The 20,082-nt window shown below is 48.0% G+C and overlaps 6 protein-coding genes across 6 annotated transcripts; 4 read left to right on the top strand and 2 right to left on the bottom strand.

Moving 5' to 3' along the window:
- Positions 1-1,513: 1,513 nt before the first annotated feature.
- Positions 1,514-1,945, top strand: N7471_004539 (uncharacterized protein; the record flags this gene model as incomplete). The annotated part of the gene is made up of 1 exon (XM_057277258.1): positions 1,514-1,945. One exon carries the CDS (start codon positions 1,514-1,516, stop codon positions 1,943-1,945), a length of 432 nt encoding a protein of 143 aa, XP_057136868.1.
- Positions 1,946-2,620: 675 nt separating this feature from the next.
- Positions 2,621-3,475, top strand: N7471_004538 (uncharacterized protein; the record flags this gene model as incomplete). The annotated part of the gene is made up of 1 exon (XM_057277257.1): positions 2,621-3,475. The coding sequence occupies one exon, from the start codon at positions 2,621-2,623 to the stop codon at positions 3,473-3,475; it is 855 nt and encodes a 284-aa protein (XP_057136867.1).
- A 1,769-nt stretch (positions 3,476-5,244) lies between these two features.
- Positions 5,245-6,803, bottom strand: N7471_004537 (MCT family MFS transporter; the record flags this gene model as incomplete). Its single annotated transcript, XM_057277256.1, is given in 3 exon segments — positions 5,245-5,410; positions 5,475-6,538; positions 6,549-6,803. The coding sequence occupies 3 exon segments, from the start codon at positions 6,801-6,803 to the stop codon at positions 5,245-5,247; spliced, it is 1,485 nt and encodes a 494-aa protein (XP_057136866.1).
- Positions 6,804-9,006: 2,203 nt separating this feature from the next.
- On the top strand, positions 9,007-10,766 carry sxa2 (putative pheromone processing carboxypeptidase (Sxa2); the record flags this gene model as incomplete). The annotated part of the gene is made up of 4 exons (XM_057277255.1): positions 9,007-9,205; positions 9,261-9,543; positions 9,594-9,820; positions 9,877-10,766. The coding sequence occupies 4 exons, from the start codon at positions 9,007-9,009 to the stop codon at positions 10,764-10,766; spliced, it is 1,599 nt and encodes a 532-aa protein (XP_057136865.1).
- Positions 10,767-13,776: 3,010 nt separating this feature from the next.
- On the top strand, positions 13,777-15,668 carry N7471_004535 (Major facilitator superfamily domain general substrate transporter; the record flags this gene model as incomplete). The annotated part of the gene is made up of 4 exons (XM_057277254.1): positions 13,777-14,032; positions 14,115-14,227; positions 14,280-14,497; positions 14,552-15,668. The coding sequence occupies 4 exons, from the start codon at positions 13,777-13,779 to the stop codon at positions 15,666-15,668; spliced, it is 1,704 nt and encodes a 567-aa protein (XP_057136864.1).
- A 556-nt stretch (positions 15,669-16,224) lies between these two features.
- Positions 16,225-19,070, bottom strand: N7471_004534 (serine/threonine-protein kinase). The gene is made up of 4 exons (XM_057277253.1): positions 18,385-19,070; positions 18,220-18,267; positions 17,819-18,063; positions 16,225-17,762 (listed from the first exon to the last, which is right to left on the bottom strand). The coding sequence occupies exons 1-4, from the start codon at positions 18,802-18,804 to the stop codon at positions 16,619-16,621; spliced, it is 1,857 nt and encodes a 618-aa protein (XP_057136863.1). The 5' UTR covers positions 18,805-19,070; the 3' UTR covers positions 16,225-16,618.
- Between the last annotated feature and the right edge of the window lie 1,012 nt (positions 19,071-20,082).

Raw genomic sequence — 20,082 nt, 5'->3', positions numbered from 1 at the left:
TCGCCCCGTCGTAGCCCCGGCAGTAACCGCGGCTAGACGAGTCTAGTACAGACCGCATGACTATGTAGTTCAAGAATGTACAGTACATCGTGGATGTGCTCGAATACCTCAAATAATTCGACAAGATTATCGATCTCTCATGTGCTTTAACTACAAAGTAAACGCGGGGGACGGGCTCGTACTGGATCATGTGGAGAAGCCAATCCAAGGCTAAGCCTAATAAGGCAGGTTGTTGCGTCATTGGCTCAAGTGATTGTGGGGCGTATCAGGTTTATCAGTTCAACCTTGGCAACTGATAAGAGATAGTCACAAGTATACCTGTGGTTGATCTTGTTTAAAGTCTCGTAGGGTGTAGTTTATTTGTTTACTCCCTTATAGCTCAGGGACCAGATTCCTTAGCAAGTACGTAGTACATGTAAGCAACGGAAAATGATTCCGGCGGAAACTGGCAGATCATGAACTCGGTAAAAGCCATGCAAAATCGGACCGAATGCGCCTCCATCAGACGAGAAATAAATGTCTAAAATTGTGCGCATATATCACGTAATGTATATTCAAGCTGGAATTTGATCTTGCCTACTAGAAAAGTACTCATAGGGGACACGTTGAGAAAGTGATATAAAACATGTCCAAACCAATGTCAAAATTCCTATTGATGGCCTTAGCGGACAAGTAACATACCTCTATGAATTCTTTGGAAAGATGCAATGAAAATACGAGGAAAAATATTCACGCACATTGGCTTTTGAACCTGCAGTTTAACCTTTGTTTGGTAATACATGGTCACCTGCGTTTTTTCTTGCCTGGTTTAACTAGCCCCATGCCCTACCCTTTGTACTTTCCCCTTTGTTCATCGAGTCCATACATTTGACATACGAATTTAAAAATGATGAGACTGCTAAAACCTAACAATCCCAGCAAAAGATATCTACATAGAGGTCATGGCAATGGTGTCACGACTGCTTTGTGAGCTGTGCCCAGTCTCTCAGTATTCCAACTCCTACGCAACTATAAAAAGATCTATCTGTTTTTTTCCCCCTCAAGTCAAAAGCTTACAATTATTAGACCCTGTCATGGACCGTACTCTCTCTTTTGATGGGATAAATAGTGTCTTTGTGAGTACGGCGGAGAAGACGAATTTCTTTCTTGACGAAAACATAACCAGGAGTCTTCCGAAATGTGGTCAAAGGTTCGATATTCATTTTCTTCCTTGAGAGAATAAAAATAAAATCTTTGTCGTCATTGCTGTCTTTGTCAAATACATTAACCAGGAAATCGAATCAGTGTCTACTTTCCTCCATGCAAATGCATAAATAACTCCTATCCCCACCACCTTCTCAAGTTCTCATACAAACATAACCCGCAAGCAATCCCTGGGAACCCCTCGGATTCTGCATCATCGGACACTCAGTTTGTATGATTGCACCTTGCTTGTCCAGGAATTGTTAGGAAATTCCACTTTCAAGTCACACTTCAATAAGCTTCTTTGTCACCAATCTGATACTTGCCTACGATGCCTCGTCGTCGTGATCTTGATCGTGTACTAGCCGATGATCCCTATAACGAACGGCGTATTTTTGTTTTGTCATGTCTTCACGATGCAATCTACTATCTTCGCCATGGACCTCATCGTCGTAACGATGTCATTGCCACGTTACAGGAGGAGATTGCTGGCGAAATTGATATCGCTATCACAAGTGCGGTTGTGGAACGTGATCCCCAGTTTGAGCGGTTGTGCCGTAACCTTGAGCTTGTCCTACCTATCTCGATTAGGATTCTCAGGAAGCATAACGACCGGGAGACTGACCAAGACGTTGCCGAGGATCTCATCAGCTGTATCCCCACTGTTTTGCAACAACCTACTCAATGGGACCCAGATGTCGAAGAGATTTCTGACGAGGAGGAGTTTGATCGGCAAAATAGACGTCGTCAGCATCGCAGATAGGTTTGGCTCTCTAGGGAGGCGAAAATTGAGAATGAGCTTTATGCCTGACAGGGGTTTGGAGGACTTTGGGTTCTCGTGAATTTGCTGCTGCTTCTACATTCCAAATTGTGATTTTGTTTTAGAGACGACAAACCAATGATAGATTTATGTCCTTATAGCTCATATAACCCAAGTAGTTTCTTCCTTCTATACATCATTCAACACAAGCGCTTGTCACATGTATTTTCTGATATCCGACCCTGCTCCACCAACTAAATAGATTCGAGGGAGTGGATCGTGACTTGTCACAAGCAAGGTATCATAAGCTTCATGTCTTGAAGTGTCACTGGTACTTTCTAGCAGAGGCTCTGATGGCTAAGGCTTGCTTGGGGACACTTGCGTTAATGGTAGAAGAAACAAATCCCAAGGCCATACGCACAAGCCGGCCAATTCGATAAACACTAGTAACATCAGATTACCACCAAATACATTAAACTCCTCTTAAACTATCAGAAAAATTATCGAAAACTGGCAATAACCAAACCGATCTAAAAGTTTTCAGGAAACAACCAACCAATATCTCAGTCAACTCTTTCTCAATTCAACCAAACATTCTAAACACGATTCCGTTCACGATGGAAGCGAGGCAGGAAAGCAGGTACAGGCTCGGTGGCAGGCTTAGTTGCAATACGGGTAATGTTCACTGCACTAGTCGTGGCATTCGAGACAACAGTCGTGTTGGTGAAGTGGGCCGTCGCTGTCGTGTTGCTAAATATCTGTCGGCGAACAACATTGGGGTTTATAATTGCTCGTGGAGTGATACGCGACGCCCCTGGCGTTCCGGGTGTTCCTGGCGTTCCTGGCGTTCCGGGGGATACACGTGCAGATGTTGTAGGCAAAGTCACGAGGGTAGCTGGTGTGGTGGGCGAGGCTGTGGTGACTGTGGTACGCTCTCTAGTGCTGGTTGGTACGAGGGGCGTCGATGTTCGGGTCTGGGTTATGGTCTCAGTCAGGGTGTTGGTGCTGGTTCTGGTGGATGAGGCTGTCACGCTGCCACTTGGGGAGACTACTCCAGAGTGGCTCGTTGAGGCTGTCACGCTACCACTTGGGGAGACTACTCCAGAGTGGCTCGTTGAGGCTGTCACGCTACCACTTGGGGAGACTGCGCCAGAGGTGGTCGTTGAGGCTGTCGCGCTACCACTTGGAGATACTCCGCCAGCACCTCCTCCAGCACCTCCTCCGGGACCTCCTCCGGGACCTTCAGTGGGGCAAGGACAACCCGTTGGTCCCGAGCCTACACCAGATGTGACAGTGACGGTGGTGGTGCTCACTATGGCGGCAGGACAAGTAACCGTCACTGGTACCACCGTCGTCTCCTTGGATGTAGAACAAGTGGGACAAGCCGGTGGAGAAGGAGTGGGACAAACCAGTCCTCCGGTTCCAGTGGCAACGCTGGTAACGCTGGGAGATAGGGAAGGAGGCACACTACCGCCTCCAGTTGGAGATGTGTGGATAGTGCTTGGCTGCTCACTAGTAGAGGGAGAAGTCTGACCAGTGTTAGTGGTTTCAGTGACGACAGGAGAGGACTGATGAGGGGTTCTGCTGGGAGTGGATGTGGATGACTGAGTGGTTCCACTGGGGGAGGAAGCGGGGCCGCTGGGTGATGGCCCAACGCTGCCGCTTGGGGGAGGACTAACATTGCCACCAGTTGAAAGAGAAGGCCCGGTTGTCGTAGTAGCACCGCTAGTTGGGGTGGCAGTCGTACCTCCACCGCCGCCAGTGGGTGAAGTGCCGCCTTGAGTACCAGGAAGAGTAAGAAGAGTGCTTTCAAAAAACCGGTACTAGTTTACTCACCTCCTCCGCCAGGGACCGTAGTACCTCCACCTCCGCCGGGGGCCGTAGTACCACCACCTCCGCCAGGGACCGTAGTGCCTCCACCTCCGCCGGGGGCCGTAGTGCCACCACCTCCGCCAGGGACTGTAGTGCCTCCACCTCCGCCGGGGGCCGTAGTACCACCACCTCCGCCAGGGACTGTAGTGCCTCCACCTCCGCCAGGGACCGTAGTGCCTCCACCTCCGCCGGGGGCCGTAGTGCCACCACCTCCTCCAGGGACTGTAGTGCCTCCACCTCCGCCGGGGGCCGTAGTACCACCACCTCCTCCCGGAGTGGTCTCAGGCTTCGGGCCATGTGTCGTAGCTAACTCCTCGGACAAGACAGAAAGCAGCGAGCTTTCAAGATCAGGGTGGTTGTGACGCTCCTGCAGGCCAAAGTCACGCTCTTCTCGACGACGATCCTCAAGGCCGGGCTGCTCTAGCGCCACATCCGGGACAGCCACGACACTCTGCAGGAGAGTCCAGGAGCAGGCCAGCAGAACCAAGCATCTTGTTGGAAACATGATTCGGACCAACGCAAGTATTTGCAGGGCGACTGTGCAAATGTGGCCGATTTGGGGAGAACAGGGGCCAATTCAAGTTCGCCGTTGGTTCCGGGCGTTGTGAGTTTGTTGGATGAACTGATGTAGAAGACAATTCTACCTTCAGGACTCCTTAGATAGCAAGTTTAGCAACGAAGCAAATGCTCACCAGATGAGTTCGAGACGAGTGAATGGAAAGCAAAGTCCCGGGTACAAAGGGAAGATAGGGAAGGATGCGAGCATAACGTCGTATATGTAGTGAGAGGCTAGAAAACTCAATGGTGATGGATTAATGAACATTCGATGTCATCACAGCGACAGGATTGGCCAGGGGTGATGTCGATGTTTGTTTTTCAGTTAAACTTTCGGTGTCTTTATAGTTTCCATGGTGAGAGCTGAGTCTGCTCCTATTGGAAATCATTCCCAGTGGTGAAATCCATGGCTGGATAAGGCACAGAGGCATCATTGTGACTAGATGTTTACATAGATCCGGTGCCTGTCGGATATCTTATGCGACGTGTTCTGCCCTGTTCAGCCCTGCAGGGAACCTGAACCTGAGTTACCAACATTTATGTTTTTTATATTGCCTCAATGGCGGCAAATTATTTTCTCTAACTGCCAATTCGATTGCGAAGGCTATTTTTACGGCTGAAGGGCCGAACCGATCATGTCGGAAACGTTATCCGACTGGGTGGTGAATTATAGAATTGCAATCACAGATTGATAAATATAAACATTAGTAGTAACTATGTATAACAAATCACTCAGTCATGAACGCTGGATAGAAAATGCAAGCCGAGAAAAAAAAAACCAACTTTTCTATCTAAACTCATCTTTGAAATCGTGAAATCGTGTCGAGATTACCAAATCAACCAGCGTCGGAGTCCCGGATACTGAATCCAAACATTTAATAGATCGCGAGAGGGTGACGCCAGCCAACTTGGATGACCTTTACGGCAGTACAGCATGCAAGGCCAGCCGCATAGCAGCAGACAGTAAAGGTGATAAGGCCCCAGTAGGATCCATTGCAGCGTGCCAGGATCTCACCTGCAATGGGGATTCCGGTGAGAGTACTGGTGGCAAAAGTATGTCAGTTATGGATACGCAGGTGACATCACAAGGGGAAAAAACACTCACCCGAAGCTCACTATGGTATAGGCAGTTGCGTAATACCGGCCATAGTTTTCGGTTTTGCAGAGTTGGCCGACACAAACTGGAGTCAGGCTGATATTGCTGCCGCTTGAGAATCCAAAAATAGCAGCGTAAACGATCAGCAAAGGCAGACTATCTCCAGCAGGAAGCCACAGGCAAGCATTACAGAGCACGCAGAGCGCTACCGTTGCGATCAATGTGTTGAAGCGACCAAGGAAATCGGCAAAGAAGCCGGGCAGCCATCGCCCAAAGAATGAGCCGGCATTCAAGATGGCAATGATCTGGTATGAGAACTTGGTGGAGAAACCATGGTCAAGAGCGTAGGATGAGATGTAGCTAATTGGCACGAAAAGACCCCACTCAATAAAGAAGACGCTGGCGGTAGTGAGTACGAATCGCGGGTCTCGGAAGATGCGGAAGTCAGGAAGCACATTCTCCTTGGAAAATGGCTTCTGCGGGAGTCGGGACCTAATCAAGAGATTTGCAATTGATAGCACAATTAGGCAAATCAACGCGACAACCCGAGTGGCCCAAGCCCAGCCAATCTTGGGAAAGAGGTCTTCCAGAATGAGAGGGAAAACAATGCCCCCGACAGAGCCACCAGTGGCAGCAATCCCAGTTGCGAGTCCACGCTTCTCATAGAAATAGTGCCCAATCGCCGAGATCGCCGGTGTGAAAATGAGGGACGCTCCCACTCCACCCAGTACACCGATGACCAGCATAAAGTGCCAGTATTGGGTGCAGAAGCCGAGGAGGATGATCATGGCCATTTCAACCACGGAACCCGCAAAGACGAGAAGGCGTGGGCCTCGAGCATCGAAGATGGGACCAATTTGCACTCCGCAGAAGAAAGTGAGAAAGGCAAACATTCCAAAAATCCAACCATTGGTTCCTGAGCTGTATTCCTTCAGTTGATGGGTTTGGATATATGCTTGGAAGGTGCCAATGGTGTTGACCAGGCCCAACGATCCAAAGAGACCGAGGAAGCTGCCCAGCACTACCAGCCAGGCTTCGAGACCCCCCCTCCGGGTAGATGTTCCCTTCGGCGTCTGTAGTCACTCGACTGACGGGGTCTCTTCTGGCTGACCTTTGAGATGGTGCCACGGTAGATGCTGTCCGGTATACATCTCCTGGGCTGGGTTCTTGCTCTGGTGCAGCCTCCGCGTCAAATTTCTCATTGTCCATGTGAACAGTAGTCTTCTCGTCAAAGACTTTTGTGGTGCTTTGGGCTGTTGTGGTGCTCTGGGTGGTGTTCACGATATCAAATGCATGGTCGCCGGTCTTGTTGTTGACAGACCCGACATTGGTAGACATTCTATGTGGAGAGAGCAGCTATTATATTCTCTCCACTTGCATTAAGAAGGAAGGAATTCCCGAATTTCTGAAGTTGAGGATCCGGGGTGATATCTGAGAAGTTTGAAGGAGGGGAATTACTGGAGTTACGTATTAGCACATTAGCAATCAAACCTTCCAAAGGAGTCATATGCAAAAGTGCCCAGGCTGAGAATTTTCCGCGGAATTATTCCCATTGGTGTTCAAGTGTAATAGTTAAGAGCGAAAATTTCGGAGCAGGTGATCATTGGGCAGGGAAGGAAGTGGATCTATCGTGTCCCGATCCAGACCCAAACACCTTCGGGAATTATTTTGTCTATGTACATCGTACTGTTCTATACTAGATGGGGAATTTTCAGAACTACTATTCGTTTTCAATTGAGCAGCATAACACGGTTAATATACATCACTTAACAGTTTTCTTTGTTGGCCTCATATAGAATGACAGTCGGTACTTGTTTTATTTATCTACATGTAGATTTATCAGTGTACGGGATATAATTCAACGTATTTGTCGGCTATAGCTATGACGTTCAGAAACGTGGCCAAACTCCGAACTTCCGAACTTCCGACATCCGTGAAACAATTTGACTACCCGAAACGCATGCGGAGCGCATACGCACCTATCTACATCCAGGCATAACATTAATCATTCGTAGGTAGATATGGGTTACGTTGTATTTGAATATATATAATTACGCTTCCCACGAAAAAAAACACAACAAAGGATTGAATTGATGCACATACAATATCAAAAACCAAATTATATCTGAAATCGCATGAAACCAGATGATAATGCGGGTAGATATATATCACTACGATCATGCTTCGTTTGTTTGACCAACTGTTATCGGCTATTGGATTTATGTAAATCCCGTATAACTTTTCAATGTTAGAAACGCAGAAAGCTTAAAATGTCTAATATTGTAAAATGTAACCCTAGAACTCCTACTTGGTGTAGAATCCTGTATGTCACGTAGTTCCATGCATGAAATTGTTTATAGGCTTATAAAACATTAATCTGCTGCATCTTCCATCGAACTGGGCTTGTGGTTTAGTGGTATAATACTCCCTTAGCATGGGAGTGGTCCGGGGTTCGATTCCCCGCGAGTCCATTTTTTTTGTGTTTTTGTTTATTTCGTAAATAAAATTACATTAGAAGGCTTTTTTTTTTCAAAAAAACAAAAACAAAACAAAGTATGTATATTGAGCATGTTAATCACGTTGGCTGATGCTCCCCGGCGAAAAGGGGGCCTGTTAGAGAAAGCAAGTCCCGCTGATCACCCAAACATGTACTTTCAAGCCAGTGACACATAAAATGGAAAGCTTGGCATGCCTTAAGATCTATACTTTAGAGCTGCGGGAACCTCGGCTCAGACTCCGTACAACGATCGCCTTTATCCTGCGATCATTTCGATGGCAGTACTCCCCGACATGGCCACTGATGGAGATAGTCAGGTGATGATCACACGTGAGGGTTTGACCGGAGGGCCGAGCAGTACGTAACTACAGCATATGAATACATGTAATAATTAAGAAGATTCCTCGCCTATCAGACCGTTACAACTGCTGCAGCCGATTATCCTCACACGATGCTTAGCCGGGATAAGAAGCACACCAGACCAATTGCGAGCTGTCCCCGCTTTTCACACACGGAGTTTGTTATCCCAAAGTGACAGGTTATCGTCGATCTCGCCGGAATCCGTCGCTCATCCGGTCCCAATGATAGCTGTGCACAAGGCGGCCGAATTCTTACAGCAATCATTTATGAGATTATCGTCTTTATAATTACCAAAACCGCGGATAAAACCATCGGAATAAAAACCTAGATTAGGGACAAAGAAGTAGCAGCAAGATTCACAGGGGACCCTTCCTTTCCGGGGTTGACCCCGGGATGGCCGAAGCCAATATCAGTGGATACTTGCTATCGAACAGAGGGGTTGTGCCCGGTAGCGCAGAAGAAGCATCATCTAGGCTGAAGCTAAGGATTCTTCCAATCATCCACTTGGAATCCCCCAGTCTGGTAAGGTGACTTTTTATTAATTTAAATGGACCTACCGAGTACATAATTAGGGGCTACTGGTAGGCCTTTTCGGGGGTAGTATATAGCCGCGTCCCCTCCTCGGGGACAAAAAAGAGACACATTCCATCTTTCTCCTGGCCCATTCATACCGACCGGTCCAAGATGTTACTCAAATCAATTTTAACATCTGCTCTCCTAGCCCTTTCGCTTGGATCGGACCTTGTGACTGCCTCCAAACATGGACGCTTTGCAGAGTTAGCTCGAGCACCACAGGAGAAAGCCAAACGGGTAGTTGAGGCTCGTAACCAGAAACATGCGAAATCGGACAAAGATTACCGCTTCTTGAGCAAGAAGACAAAGCGTGAGTGTCGAGTTATAGTATCATTGTCTACAGCAAAATCCTAATAGACCCATAGCTTACCTGGTGGACTCCCTGCCGGAGGTTCCATTTGATATCGGCGAGATGTATTCTGGTCTGGTGCCAATTGATATGGACAATAGCTCCAGGTCGCTCTTCTTCATCTTTCAGCCTACCATCAACGAGCCTGTAGACGAAGTAACCATCTGGCTCAACGGTGGCCCTGGATGCAGTTCGATGGAGAGTTTCTTGCAAGAGACTGGTCGGTTCATGTGGCAACCTGGTACTTTTGCCCCGGTGGAGAACCCTTATGCTTGGGTCAACCTGACCAATGTGCTGTGGTGAGTAGTTATCATGCACACGAACCCATAAACTTGTTAACATCTCGCAGGGTCGACCAGCCTATCGGAACAGGCTACTCTGTCGGCAAACCAACTGCTGTTTCACAAGAAGAGACGGCCCAGGACTTTGTCAAGTTCTTCAAGAACTTCCAGAACATTTTTGGAATCAAGAACTTCAAGATCTATGTCACTGGTGAGAGTTATGCTGGCCGTTACGTGCCCTACATCTCAGCTGCGATGCTCGACGAAAAAGACAAGGAGCATTTCGATCTAGATGGTGAGTTGTCGCGAATATTCAAAAGGCTGGGATGCAAACTCTGACTATTTACCAAGGTGCGCTGGCATATGACCCGTGCATTGGACAGTTCGACACCGTGCAGGAAGAAGTGCCCGTTGTGCCCTTTGTCCACCAAAATGCGAACCTGTTCAACTTCAATGAATCATTCATGGCGGAGCTCGATAGGAAGCACAAATCCTGCGGATACGAGGAGTTCATCGACAAGTACCTCACTTTCCCGCCATCCGAAGTCCAGCCGCCCTTGTTATCTAGCACCTTGGGCGACGACTGTGGTCTGTTTGGCCTCGTCAACGATGAGGTATTCCACATCAACCCATGCTTCGACGTCTACGAGATCAACCAGATGTGCCCGCTCCTCTGGGACGTTCTCGCCTTCCCCACCTCGCTCGACTACAAAGCACCTGGAGCAAGCGTCTACTTCGATCGCGCAGATGTCAAGCGAGCGCTACACGCACCCAACGGGACCTGGAGCGGGTGTTCCCTCGAGCCCGTGTACGTCGGTGGCAACTCCGGCCCGGAGCAAGAAGGTGACATTTCGGCGAACCCGATCGAGCACGTCTTGCCGCAGGTGATCGAGGCTACTAACCGTGTTCTGATTTCGAACGGTGACTTTGATATGATTATCCTCACCAACGGCACACTCCTGGCCATCCAAAATATGACCTGGAACGGCCATCTCGGTTTCCAGAAGAAGCCAGAGGCCCCCATCGATATCAAAATGACGGATCTCATGTACGCCGATGTCTTTGCGGAGAATGGTCAGACTGGTGTTGATGGCCCTCAGGGTGTCATGGGTGTTCAGCACTATGAGCGTGGCCTGATGTGGGCTCAGACTCACCAGTCTGGTCATATGCAACCGCAGTACCAACCTCGCGTAGCTTATCGCCACCTTGAATGGCTGCTCAGACGTACCGAGGAACTCTAGTGTCTTACTCGCAAAGGAAGAATCCCCACATATGCAGAGTTTATGGCAAGACAATATGTCTAGAAAGTATAAACCTTAAGAATGTATATCTTATAGGACGAACCGCTCCTGCATTACCCCGGAGTCTGGAAATAGACTACATGGTGTATCTGCATTTTGAGTTCTGTGGGGTATGGCCTCTGAAATCATATCGAAAAAGTTCAATCATTCCCTAGTTATTTCCTTATTTATGATGCCCCATACGATTGACTGTCATGAATGCCTAATAACTTGCCCTACTAGGCTTTCATTATGTATAGAATAAAGTATTGGCGGGCCTGGAATCTGCTTCACATGTTAGTCTTGTACACGACATAATGCAATTGATGGATCTCTGTCTATTTCAATCGCGCCCAAGCTTGGTGCAGAGCACTTACAATCTCTTGCAGCGTCCTACAACGTACGGAGTACTTCGTATAGCCCAGAGGAATCGCGCACAACCCCCTTGCTAGTGTATACATCGTAAGCTGCTAACAAGTGGTGTGCTTCAGCAGTGTGGAGCTCGAAATTTGTTCGGAGCTCCAGTCAATCACAAATTCAGGTGATTACACTGCCGATTATCAACTCGCAAATTAAAAAGGGAGGTACGAGGTAGTTACAAAGTAAAACGTGCCCTTCAACCGATTCTCTTATGAGTACATTGCTCCGAGCAATGTATCTTCAGCGGAGGCAACAATTGTTGCAACTACTTATGTTGTAAAAACACGATTCCTCAGATCCCAGTGACCTCTTGAAGAAGATGTTCCGCGACACACAAGTACCATAGCCGAGTGCTAAATTATTATCCACAGTGTAGAGTTTCGCCAAGTCGAGAATATGAGCAGTTGCCGACAAGCAAACATTTGAATTTCGTGGGCTAGAGGGTATCGTATGGCATAACACCGGGATTACCCCAAATGGCAAGTAGTAGTAATTTATCCGGTGAGAAGTGCTTGGAAAGTTACAGGAGCATTAAAAGGCTGTGATTGGCCGAGAGCAAAAAGCGAATTTCCCTGATCTGAATGCGGCATTGATGCTCCGCCAAGACTCATGGTTTTCACATCGTGAGTTCAAGCCTTTTTTTCTTCTCTTGTTCTACAATGTTGTAGCGTTAGTTTTTGATCTTCGCAAGGATCCGGGATTGTCGTTATACTGTAGATATAGAAACAAAATGTTTGAATACTATATAGTATCTTGGGAAAGAAGCGAGAAGAGGAAAAGTATGCATACGAGTGACGTTCGAGCGGAGCACGCATGCGGTTTCTTGACCTCAGTACGGAGTACTCTCAATACTTTGCCCCAAACAAGAGTAGTGAGAGGGTACTCCGTATGGAGTATGGATAAAGTGGTCTTACTGCAAAAATTTTCCTGGTGGATCGTGGAGGCCAATGGGGTCTCGGCTCAAGTCCAGGGTTAATTTGTTCATTATTTCAACACTTTCCGATGTATGATATGTCTCTACAAATGTTGCACATGATATGCCGATAGTTGTATGGGACTGAGTTCTGCATACTGAGTAGCTAGAGAGGTATAAAGGTAGAGCAGGTGAAGACCCCTGAGGCTGAATAGTGTATGTCGGATTTGCTTTGGTGGCGTTCAACCCTAGATCGAAAGAACATTGGACCGTGCTACAAGTATAAGCGGCCAACGTCAGCCACTTACGGGTCTTTAGGAATTATTTTTAAGCTATCCCCTGTGTGGCAGTGAATTATTAACTAACGTCAACAATTTTATTAATATAATACGCCTGTGTGTACGATATACGCCATAGTGGAACCTTGGTTTTTTCCCCTCGGACCGCCCCTGGATTCTGCCGGTACTGCCAGTCATAAAAGATGACTGTCGAATCTACCAAACCATGGATATTGAAATGTAACGTATGAGGAAATAACTTAATCACATGTATACAAGCCCAACTGTAAGAAAAGGAGGGGAGATATGAATTATATATTGTCAAGTATTCAGGTGGGAAAGCTCCCTACTAGTAGTACATTTATGATAGGCGGTAGGTGGTAGGGCGGTGCCCAGACCCGAAAACATCCATGAGGTCCAACTTGGTGCCAGGTTTGATATATAGTATGCACTCCGAGGGTAACCTCGGGGATATGTTCACACTGCTCAGATGTACGGAGTACTCCGTAAAGAACCCGACCCCAGTTCCAGGCCCGAGCCGGTCCTTTTTCTATCGAATTACAGACCATAGCAGGATATCATCACACCTTTACCGAGCAGTCCCGCTTTTCGGGCTTGGCCAATTATGACATCTCGTACTAGAAGACCAATCGTAATATATATAAAAAAAAGGAAAAAAGAAAAGGAAAAACAGGAAGCATATTGCCTATCCTCGGGATGCTCCCAATAGTATATAGCAACTCTAAAATCCCACCTCAATTTCCTTTTTCTCTTCTTTCCTCTTGTGTCAATCTCCCAAATTTCCTCTCGCTACTCAAAACATCTTGGACAAGGTATAGCTACCCCCAGCTTGCCTTAATTCCTTCATATATCTTGCTAGAGCTCCGTCTCTTAGCCTTTTATCTTTATATCCCTGTGGTAGAACTTCTGGTTCACGCTCTTGGATCATTTCTATTTTATTCATCACCACCTTGTGAGAGAAAAGAAATCAATTTCAACAAAGGCCAAGCACGAGGTACTTCAGATCCGCTCTTCAGTAGCAAGCGATCTTGCATCACCCTGGCGACAACGATTTCATCGACAGCGATAGCGACAAGCCCATCTGCAAGCCTCGATAGCAGTATATATCGACCATTGTCCTTGCGCCACTTTCGGCCCACAGCGAATTGCCCCAGGATTCACGACATATGACCCCATTGCAGCTCCTCCCCACATCTGTAGATCCACTCTCGGCCTCACACGGAATCCCCAGCGATACCTGAACGGAATAGAACGTGCGAAAAGCGACATACTTGACAGACAGCAGCAAATCCCAGGCAGTTGAACAATATATTCCAAAGCGCCATATTAAACCGTCATAATGGGACTCGAAAAATTTAACCCTTTCAAAAAGGATAGTCCGACCTTCCCCAACGTTGTCATCCCACTCGCCGACGCACCTGCCCACTCCCTCTCGGAAAAGGCAGACAAGGAGTCCAACCAGAGCTTGGACAGCGCGTCTTCCTCAGAGAATGGTGTCGCTGGCTCCAAGGATTCAACTCATCTGACCCTCGAAGCCCTTCGTGCAGAAATCGAGTCTGATGTTTCCACAGCTACCCATGACTCTGCCTATGACCGTATGTTGTTCCCGGATTTTCGGACCGGTCCCTGCGTGGAAACTCTATGTAATTGGGTTTTTGATCTAACTTGACCACACAGGCAAGGCAAAGGTGATCAACAGAGCCCTGCAGGATATCGGCATGGGCCGGTATCAATGGGAACTGTTCTTCCTTTGTGGTTTTGGTTGGACAGCAGACAACCTTTGGCTTCAGGTAGGAGATCAAAATCAAACGGATCACACAGATCGAATCTAACCATGTGTAGGGAGTTGCCCTGACGCTGACCCCTATCTCTTACGAATTTGGACTCTCCGATACGTGGGTGCGTTTCACCACTTGCTCTCTATTCTTGGGTCTCTGCATTGGTGCCTCATTCTGGGGTATTGCCTCTGATATTGTTGGTCGTCGTCTTGCTTTCAACGCCACTCTATTCCTGGCTGGTACCTTTGGTCTGGCTGCCGGTGGTGGTCCCACTTGGATTGGGTAAGTCTATGTGAAAACAACACATTTTGTATCCTACGCTAATCATAAATGCAGAACATGTGCCCTGTTCGCTTGTTTGGGTCTTGGTGTGGGTGGTAACCTGCCTGTTGATGGTGCTCTTTTCCTGGAGTTCCTCCCCTTTGTCTCCGGCAACATGTTGACCATGTTGAGTGTCTGGTGGCCCGTTGGCCAGTTAATCGGCAGTCTGCTTGCGTGGGCTTTCATCCCCAACTTCAGCTGCACTGGCCGTGAAGGTTGCACCAAGGAGAACAACATGGGCTGGCGCTACCTGGTCCTTAGTCTGGGTGCCATCACTTTTGTTATGTTTATCCTGCGTTTCTTCTTCTTCCACTTGTACGAGTCGCCCAAGTTCCTGCTCTCCCGTGGCCGCCAGGAAGAAGCTGTCGCCTCTATTCATGGCATTGCCCACAAGAACGGCACCAAGACCTGGTTGACCAGCGACATTCTTAACGAAATTGGTGGTCACGTCGAGGTGCACGAAAAAGAGACGGGGCTCTCTTACTCTCAAATCGTGGGCCGCTTCTTCTCCAAATTCTCAATGGAGCGCATTGCGCCCCTGTTCGCCAACAAGCGCATGGGCTGGAATACTGCTCTGCTCTGGTTCTGCTGGGCCACCATCGGCATGGGTTATCCCCTCTTCAACGCTTTCTTGCCGCAGTACCTCTCCCAATCCGGCGGCGTGACCAACTCGAACTACACCACCTACCGCAATTACGCCATCACCTCCATCGTTGGTCTCCCTGGCTCTTTTTTGGCTTGCTGGACAGTTGAGCTCAAGTACATTGGTCGCAAGGGCACCATGGCAATCTCCACCCTGATCACCGGTGTGTTACTGTTCTGCTTCACCGCATCCACGAACCCCGACATCCAGCTCCTGTGCAGTTGTCTCGAGGCCTTCTTCCAGAACATCATGTACGGTGTCCTGTTCGCCTATACCCCTGAGACCTTCCCCGCCCCGAACCGCGGTACTGGCACTGGTATCTCCAGCTGCTTGAACCGTATTACTGGTCTCTGTGCTCCGCTTGTCGCTATCTATGCCGGTAGCGCGGACCCCAACGCGCCCATCTATGCGTCCGGCGCGTTGATTCTGGCTTCCTTTGGGGCTATGTGCCTCCTACCCATCGAGACTCGGGGTAAGCAGACTCTTTAAGAAACAACGAGTTCAATCTTTTGTTTCAGTTTGCCAAAACTGTCTTGCATACTGTCGATTTTGACACAGCCTTCTGCTTGTGTTGGAAAGTGCAAGATGAGAACACGACCAAAAAACGGACAAAACATCCATATCCGTCCCCTTGCCATTGCGATCTGAATAATTCGACCAATGGATTACATGCTCAAAGCACTCGGGGGAATATATCCATGTATGGACCGGATAAAGTGTTGTCGTCATATAATCCAGTGACCATTCCCAGGTGGCCTCTACACTTGAACATAGATACCAATCAAGATACCAAGTTTGTGTTTTTTTTTCTCTTAATTGCGAGTTGGATTTCGATGTTGTATAACTTTTCCAATAACAACCTATGCAGTTTGCTACACATGTCTCATGGCCGTCATGTGTTTAGCTTATAAAAAGTTACCACCGGTCTCTATGTCTACGTTCGTACATAATGAGTTTGCTACATTGGTACCAAACGAAAAGACCAATTGGAGACTACTACCAAAAGAAAGATTATATGAAAGTGAAACCTTGCAAGGTTCCAACCTGGAAATATTGAAAAATATGCTTATTGAATCCTTAAGAAATATGGATAGACGTAACTCCTATGATAACGACAGCAAAAAGAAAAAGAAAAGAAAAGACCAGGAAGAACTCCATTCCAGTCCAAGCAAGCTCCCCGGTAACTCAAGAGAAAGCGAAAAAGAAAATCCACTTCACCCATTTTCCAATTGTGACTATGTAGCGTGCAGGTTCCTCTCCGGGACCGATCCGATAACGTGCAAAGAGCTTGAAAAAAACGAACAAAAAAATAGAGAAAATAGCCATGAAAGAAAAGCGCAGAGATAAAAAAAATATCAGTGAAATTATCGCTCATCAACAAAGTGCAAAGAAGTTATGAAGACATCACATCATAAACCTGATGGAGAAATACATCCTGTCTATGCCACCGGCTGATTACGACGGCCACGCTTCTCAAGCAATGTGGAACCGTTCAGAGTAAGCTCAAACGGCTGCTGATGCTTGCGAATAGAGCTCTTTGCAGCACTAGCGACAGTGGCGTCATGCATCCCGTAGCCCTGTTTGGGCTTTGGCTGGTGGGGTGGTTGTCGTGCCTGTGCAGCGCTGCTTTGGGCGCCAAGGTTCGTGGATCGGAGCTTAGCTTCCATTCCGGCCATGTCCCCTTGGTTCTTGCCCACCTTTGCTGGTGGTTGGCCTCCGATACGGTGGCTGTATTCGGGCTCATCGTCATAATCTTCGTTGAGAGCACCCAGTGCCGATTGGAATCCTGCCGTGCCACCGCGGTTGGATTGACGCGCACGGCGCTTTCCTTCCTCTTCTTGTCTGTGCACTGCATAGCCAACATCAAAGACTTCACGGAGGTTGAAAGCGCCTGGAGATCGGAAATCCATGCGGCGATCTGCTGTGACGGATGGCTGATCAAGGAAGCGGGCACTGGCGGGCTGGTAGGGCCCGTGTTCGGCGCCGGAGGAGTCGAGTTGCTGTGGTCCTTTCTCAGGGGTCTGGAGGTACGGTGTTGCTAGAGGGGGTGCGTCTGCGGCGGCGGTAGTCTCCTCATCGGTACCCTGTATCCAGGGGTGTGCGAGGAACTCCTGGATGGTGAACCGCTTTTCGGGGTCCACGGTGAGGAGATGCGAGATCAGATCCTGGGCCGACTTGGAAATATCGTCCCACCAGGGTGACAAAAAGGTGTATTGGCCGCGTGCCACCTTCTCGGTAAGGACTTGGATGCTCTCGTCATAGAATGGAGGGAACCCACAGAGAAGTGTGTAGAGCACACAACCCATGGCCCACATGTCCACACTTTTAGAGTAACGCTCATCTTTGACGATTTCTGGGGCTGTGTATCCGACGGTACCGCAAGGCGTCATCGTTTGGCTATCCCAAATCACCTTGGACAGACCGAAGTCGGCAAGCTTGATCTTGCCAATACCACCAGCACCAACTCCGGGGATAAATTCTCCCTCATCTTCTTTGTCTTCGTCCCCTGGTTGTTGAGGTTTGGGACTCTTGCTGGGAACGTGGGAAATTGGATAGAACAGGAGATTTTCCGGTTTAATATCACTTCATAAGAATGTTAGTTTTCACAACCGCAAATCTAGACTGACGGGATGACCAACCGATGAACGACACCTGATGTCTCGTGTAGATATTCTATCGATTCCGCAACCTGGCGAATGACGTGACGGCTAAGATTTTCGCTGAAATACGTCAATCGGACAATCTGATGGAATAATTCACCCCCGGGGCAGAGTTCAAGGACGATGTAGTAATATTGCCGTGACTCGGAGAAATCAATCAATTTGACGACGTTGGGGTGATCAAGGTTGCGCATAATCTGAACCTCTTTGAGGATATTTGCCCGCTGTTAAAAAGATTAGAGTCAGCAATGACAAAACAAGATGCGCAGCCATGCACAAAGGCAATAGTATGCTATGGGGTAGTGTATCGTTTCGCCGGCAGACGGAAGTCGCCATTGACAGGAAGCAAGTCATGCGTCAGGAAAGAATTGTTTGCGCACCTCCGCCGCCTTGGGGACTTTTTTGACCGTTGGATAGTGAGGATCGTTCTACAGAACGCATTGGCCATGTTTATAGACATATTGCAAACCATGTAACAACGAATAAACGAAATCACAAAAACCACAAGGAAAATAAAAAGAAAGGCACCTTGCGGTAGAACCTACCTGATTGCTATTCATTTCAAATTTGCGGACGACCTTGATGGCCACCTCGCCATATTCCGTTGTCGAGTCCTTGGCACGATAGACGTTACTGAAGGCGCCGTCACCCATCTTCTCTACCAAGATCCAGCGCTCTAGACCGGGGTATTTGGGCATCTTCGATCGGTTCAAGTTCTCCTCTGCCACTAGCCGTTCGATTTCGACAGAGCGATCATGTCTGATCTGGGAATCAGGTTTCTGGAGGGCATTGGCTCGGCCTTCAGGGCCAAAAGCCTCGAGATCAGGTGTATACTGGCCTATCGGTTGGCGTTGTGGCTCTGCATGGATGGTGGAAACGTCGGTCGTCGGCTCAGAATGAGGGGTGACCAGGCGGGCCTGCTTGCCATGCCGAATGAAGTTCTTGATATTCTGTATTGTACTCATGATATCGAAGAAGAATTGTGATTCATAAACAGATGTCTTGGAGGTCTTGGGTTGGTTTCGGAGAAGAAAGGAAAATAGAGAGATAGAAGAAGGATGTCTGGCGATTGAAGCAGGGATTTTCCAGGAGGGATTCGTTTCAGACAAGTTGAAGGATGGATTAACCCCACTGAAGGACTTTGCAAACAAAACAAGAAGAATAGAGAGAAAAGCAAGACTGGAAAGCTACAAATCAAGAGAGAAAAAAATGGAGAGAGAAAGGAGATGATGGCGGGGGAGAGCTATGACGAAATGAGATCTTTCCCTGCGATGTCATTTGCCAAGGCCCGACAGTCCGCCCATCTTGGTTCGACCTCTCGGGACGTCATGGTACGCCACTGATCCACCGTGGTAATGAGCATGTTGTATATTCAAGTTGATGATTCTTTCTTGCATGTAGTATCTGTGTTCCTTCTTTAGGACCATTTACCCCAGAGACCAGAGACCAGAGGCCAGCCACCAGACACCATACACCGTGCACCAAAGCAGAGACCAGAGACTGTCAACTTGCAGAGGCCACTCTCTATTTTCTTGGAATATTCCTGGCCAATACCACCTTATCAAGGTAATCTTGTTCCCTCACACAAAATGCCGGTTTGACCTGATTCCAAAAGTCTTGAAACCCTGGCTTGTGTGGGGATTGATATCGTCATCACCCGTTGCCACATGCTCGAATTGTTGGAATTCCGGATTCAGATTCACAGATTCACATTGCTTTTATCCTATGATGATGTCTGTGTTACCATTCTGAGAATATCCGCTAAGTTTTGAGTCTCCGATTCGTACGGAGAGCCCCAAGATGAAGATGCGGATCTCAACCCTTCCCTGGGATGCTCCAATACCAAAGGGCAAACATACCAACCTTGAAAGTGAGGAGTGCGCATATAAGTATGAGATGGAGCCCTATTTATGTACAACATAGAAGTCTCGGGAACATCCTGGCATATTAGATTTGGCTCCACATGGCTATGTAGATCAAGCCGTATAAGAGAAACAGCTAAATGAGTCAACAGGTACATATAGTGTCCACGGGTAGCCCTGGCCGTGCCCTGGGGTCTACCTAGGTAGTGCTGTGCTTAATAACTATCCAGACATTTCCGAGTTCAGCCCTCCAGGGCTAGCACCGCGAGATTGAACTTTCTTCCTTGCGAACATCAATCCCACTCATAGATTCTATCCTACTCAATATGAGCATATTCATTATAGTACGATATACTCCAGGGCTCTAACGATAAGACTGTC

The sequence above is a fragment of the Penicillium samsonianum genome (assembly GCF_028829775.1).
Source record: "Penicillium samsonianum strain IBT 33392 chromosome Unknown utg000003l_segment0_segment0, whole genome shotgun sequence".
NCBI classification, from domain to species: domain Eukaryota; kingdom Fungi; phylum Ascomycota; class Eurotiomycetes; order Eurotiales; family Aspergillaceae; genus Penicillium; species Penicillium samsonianum.
This window is presented reverse-complemented; position numbering and strand designations above follow the sequence as displayed.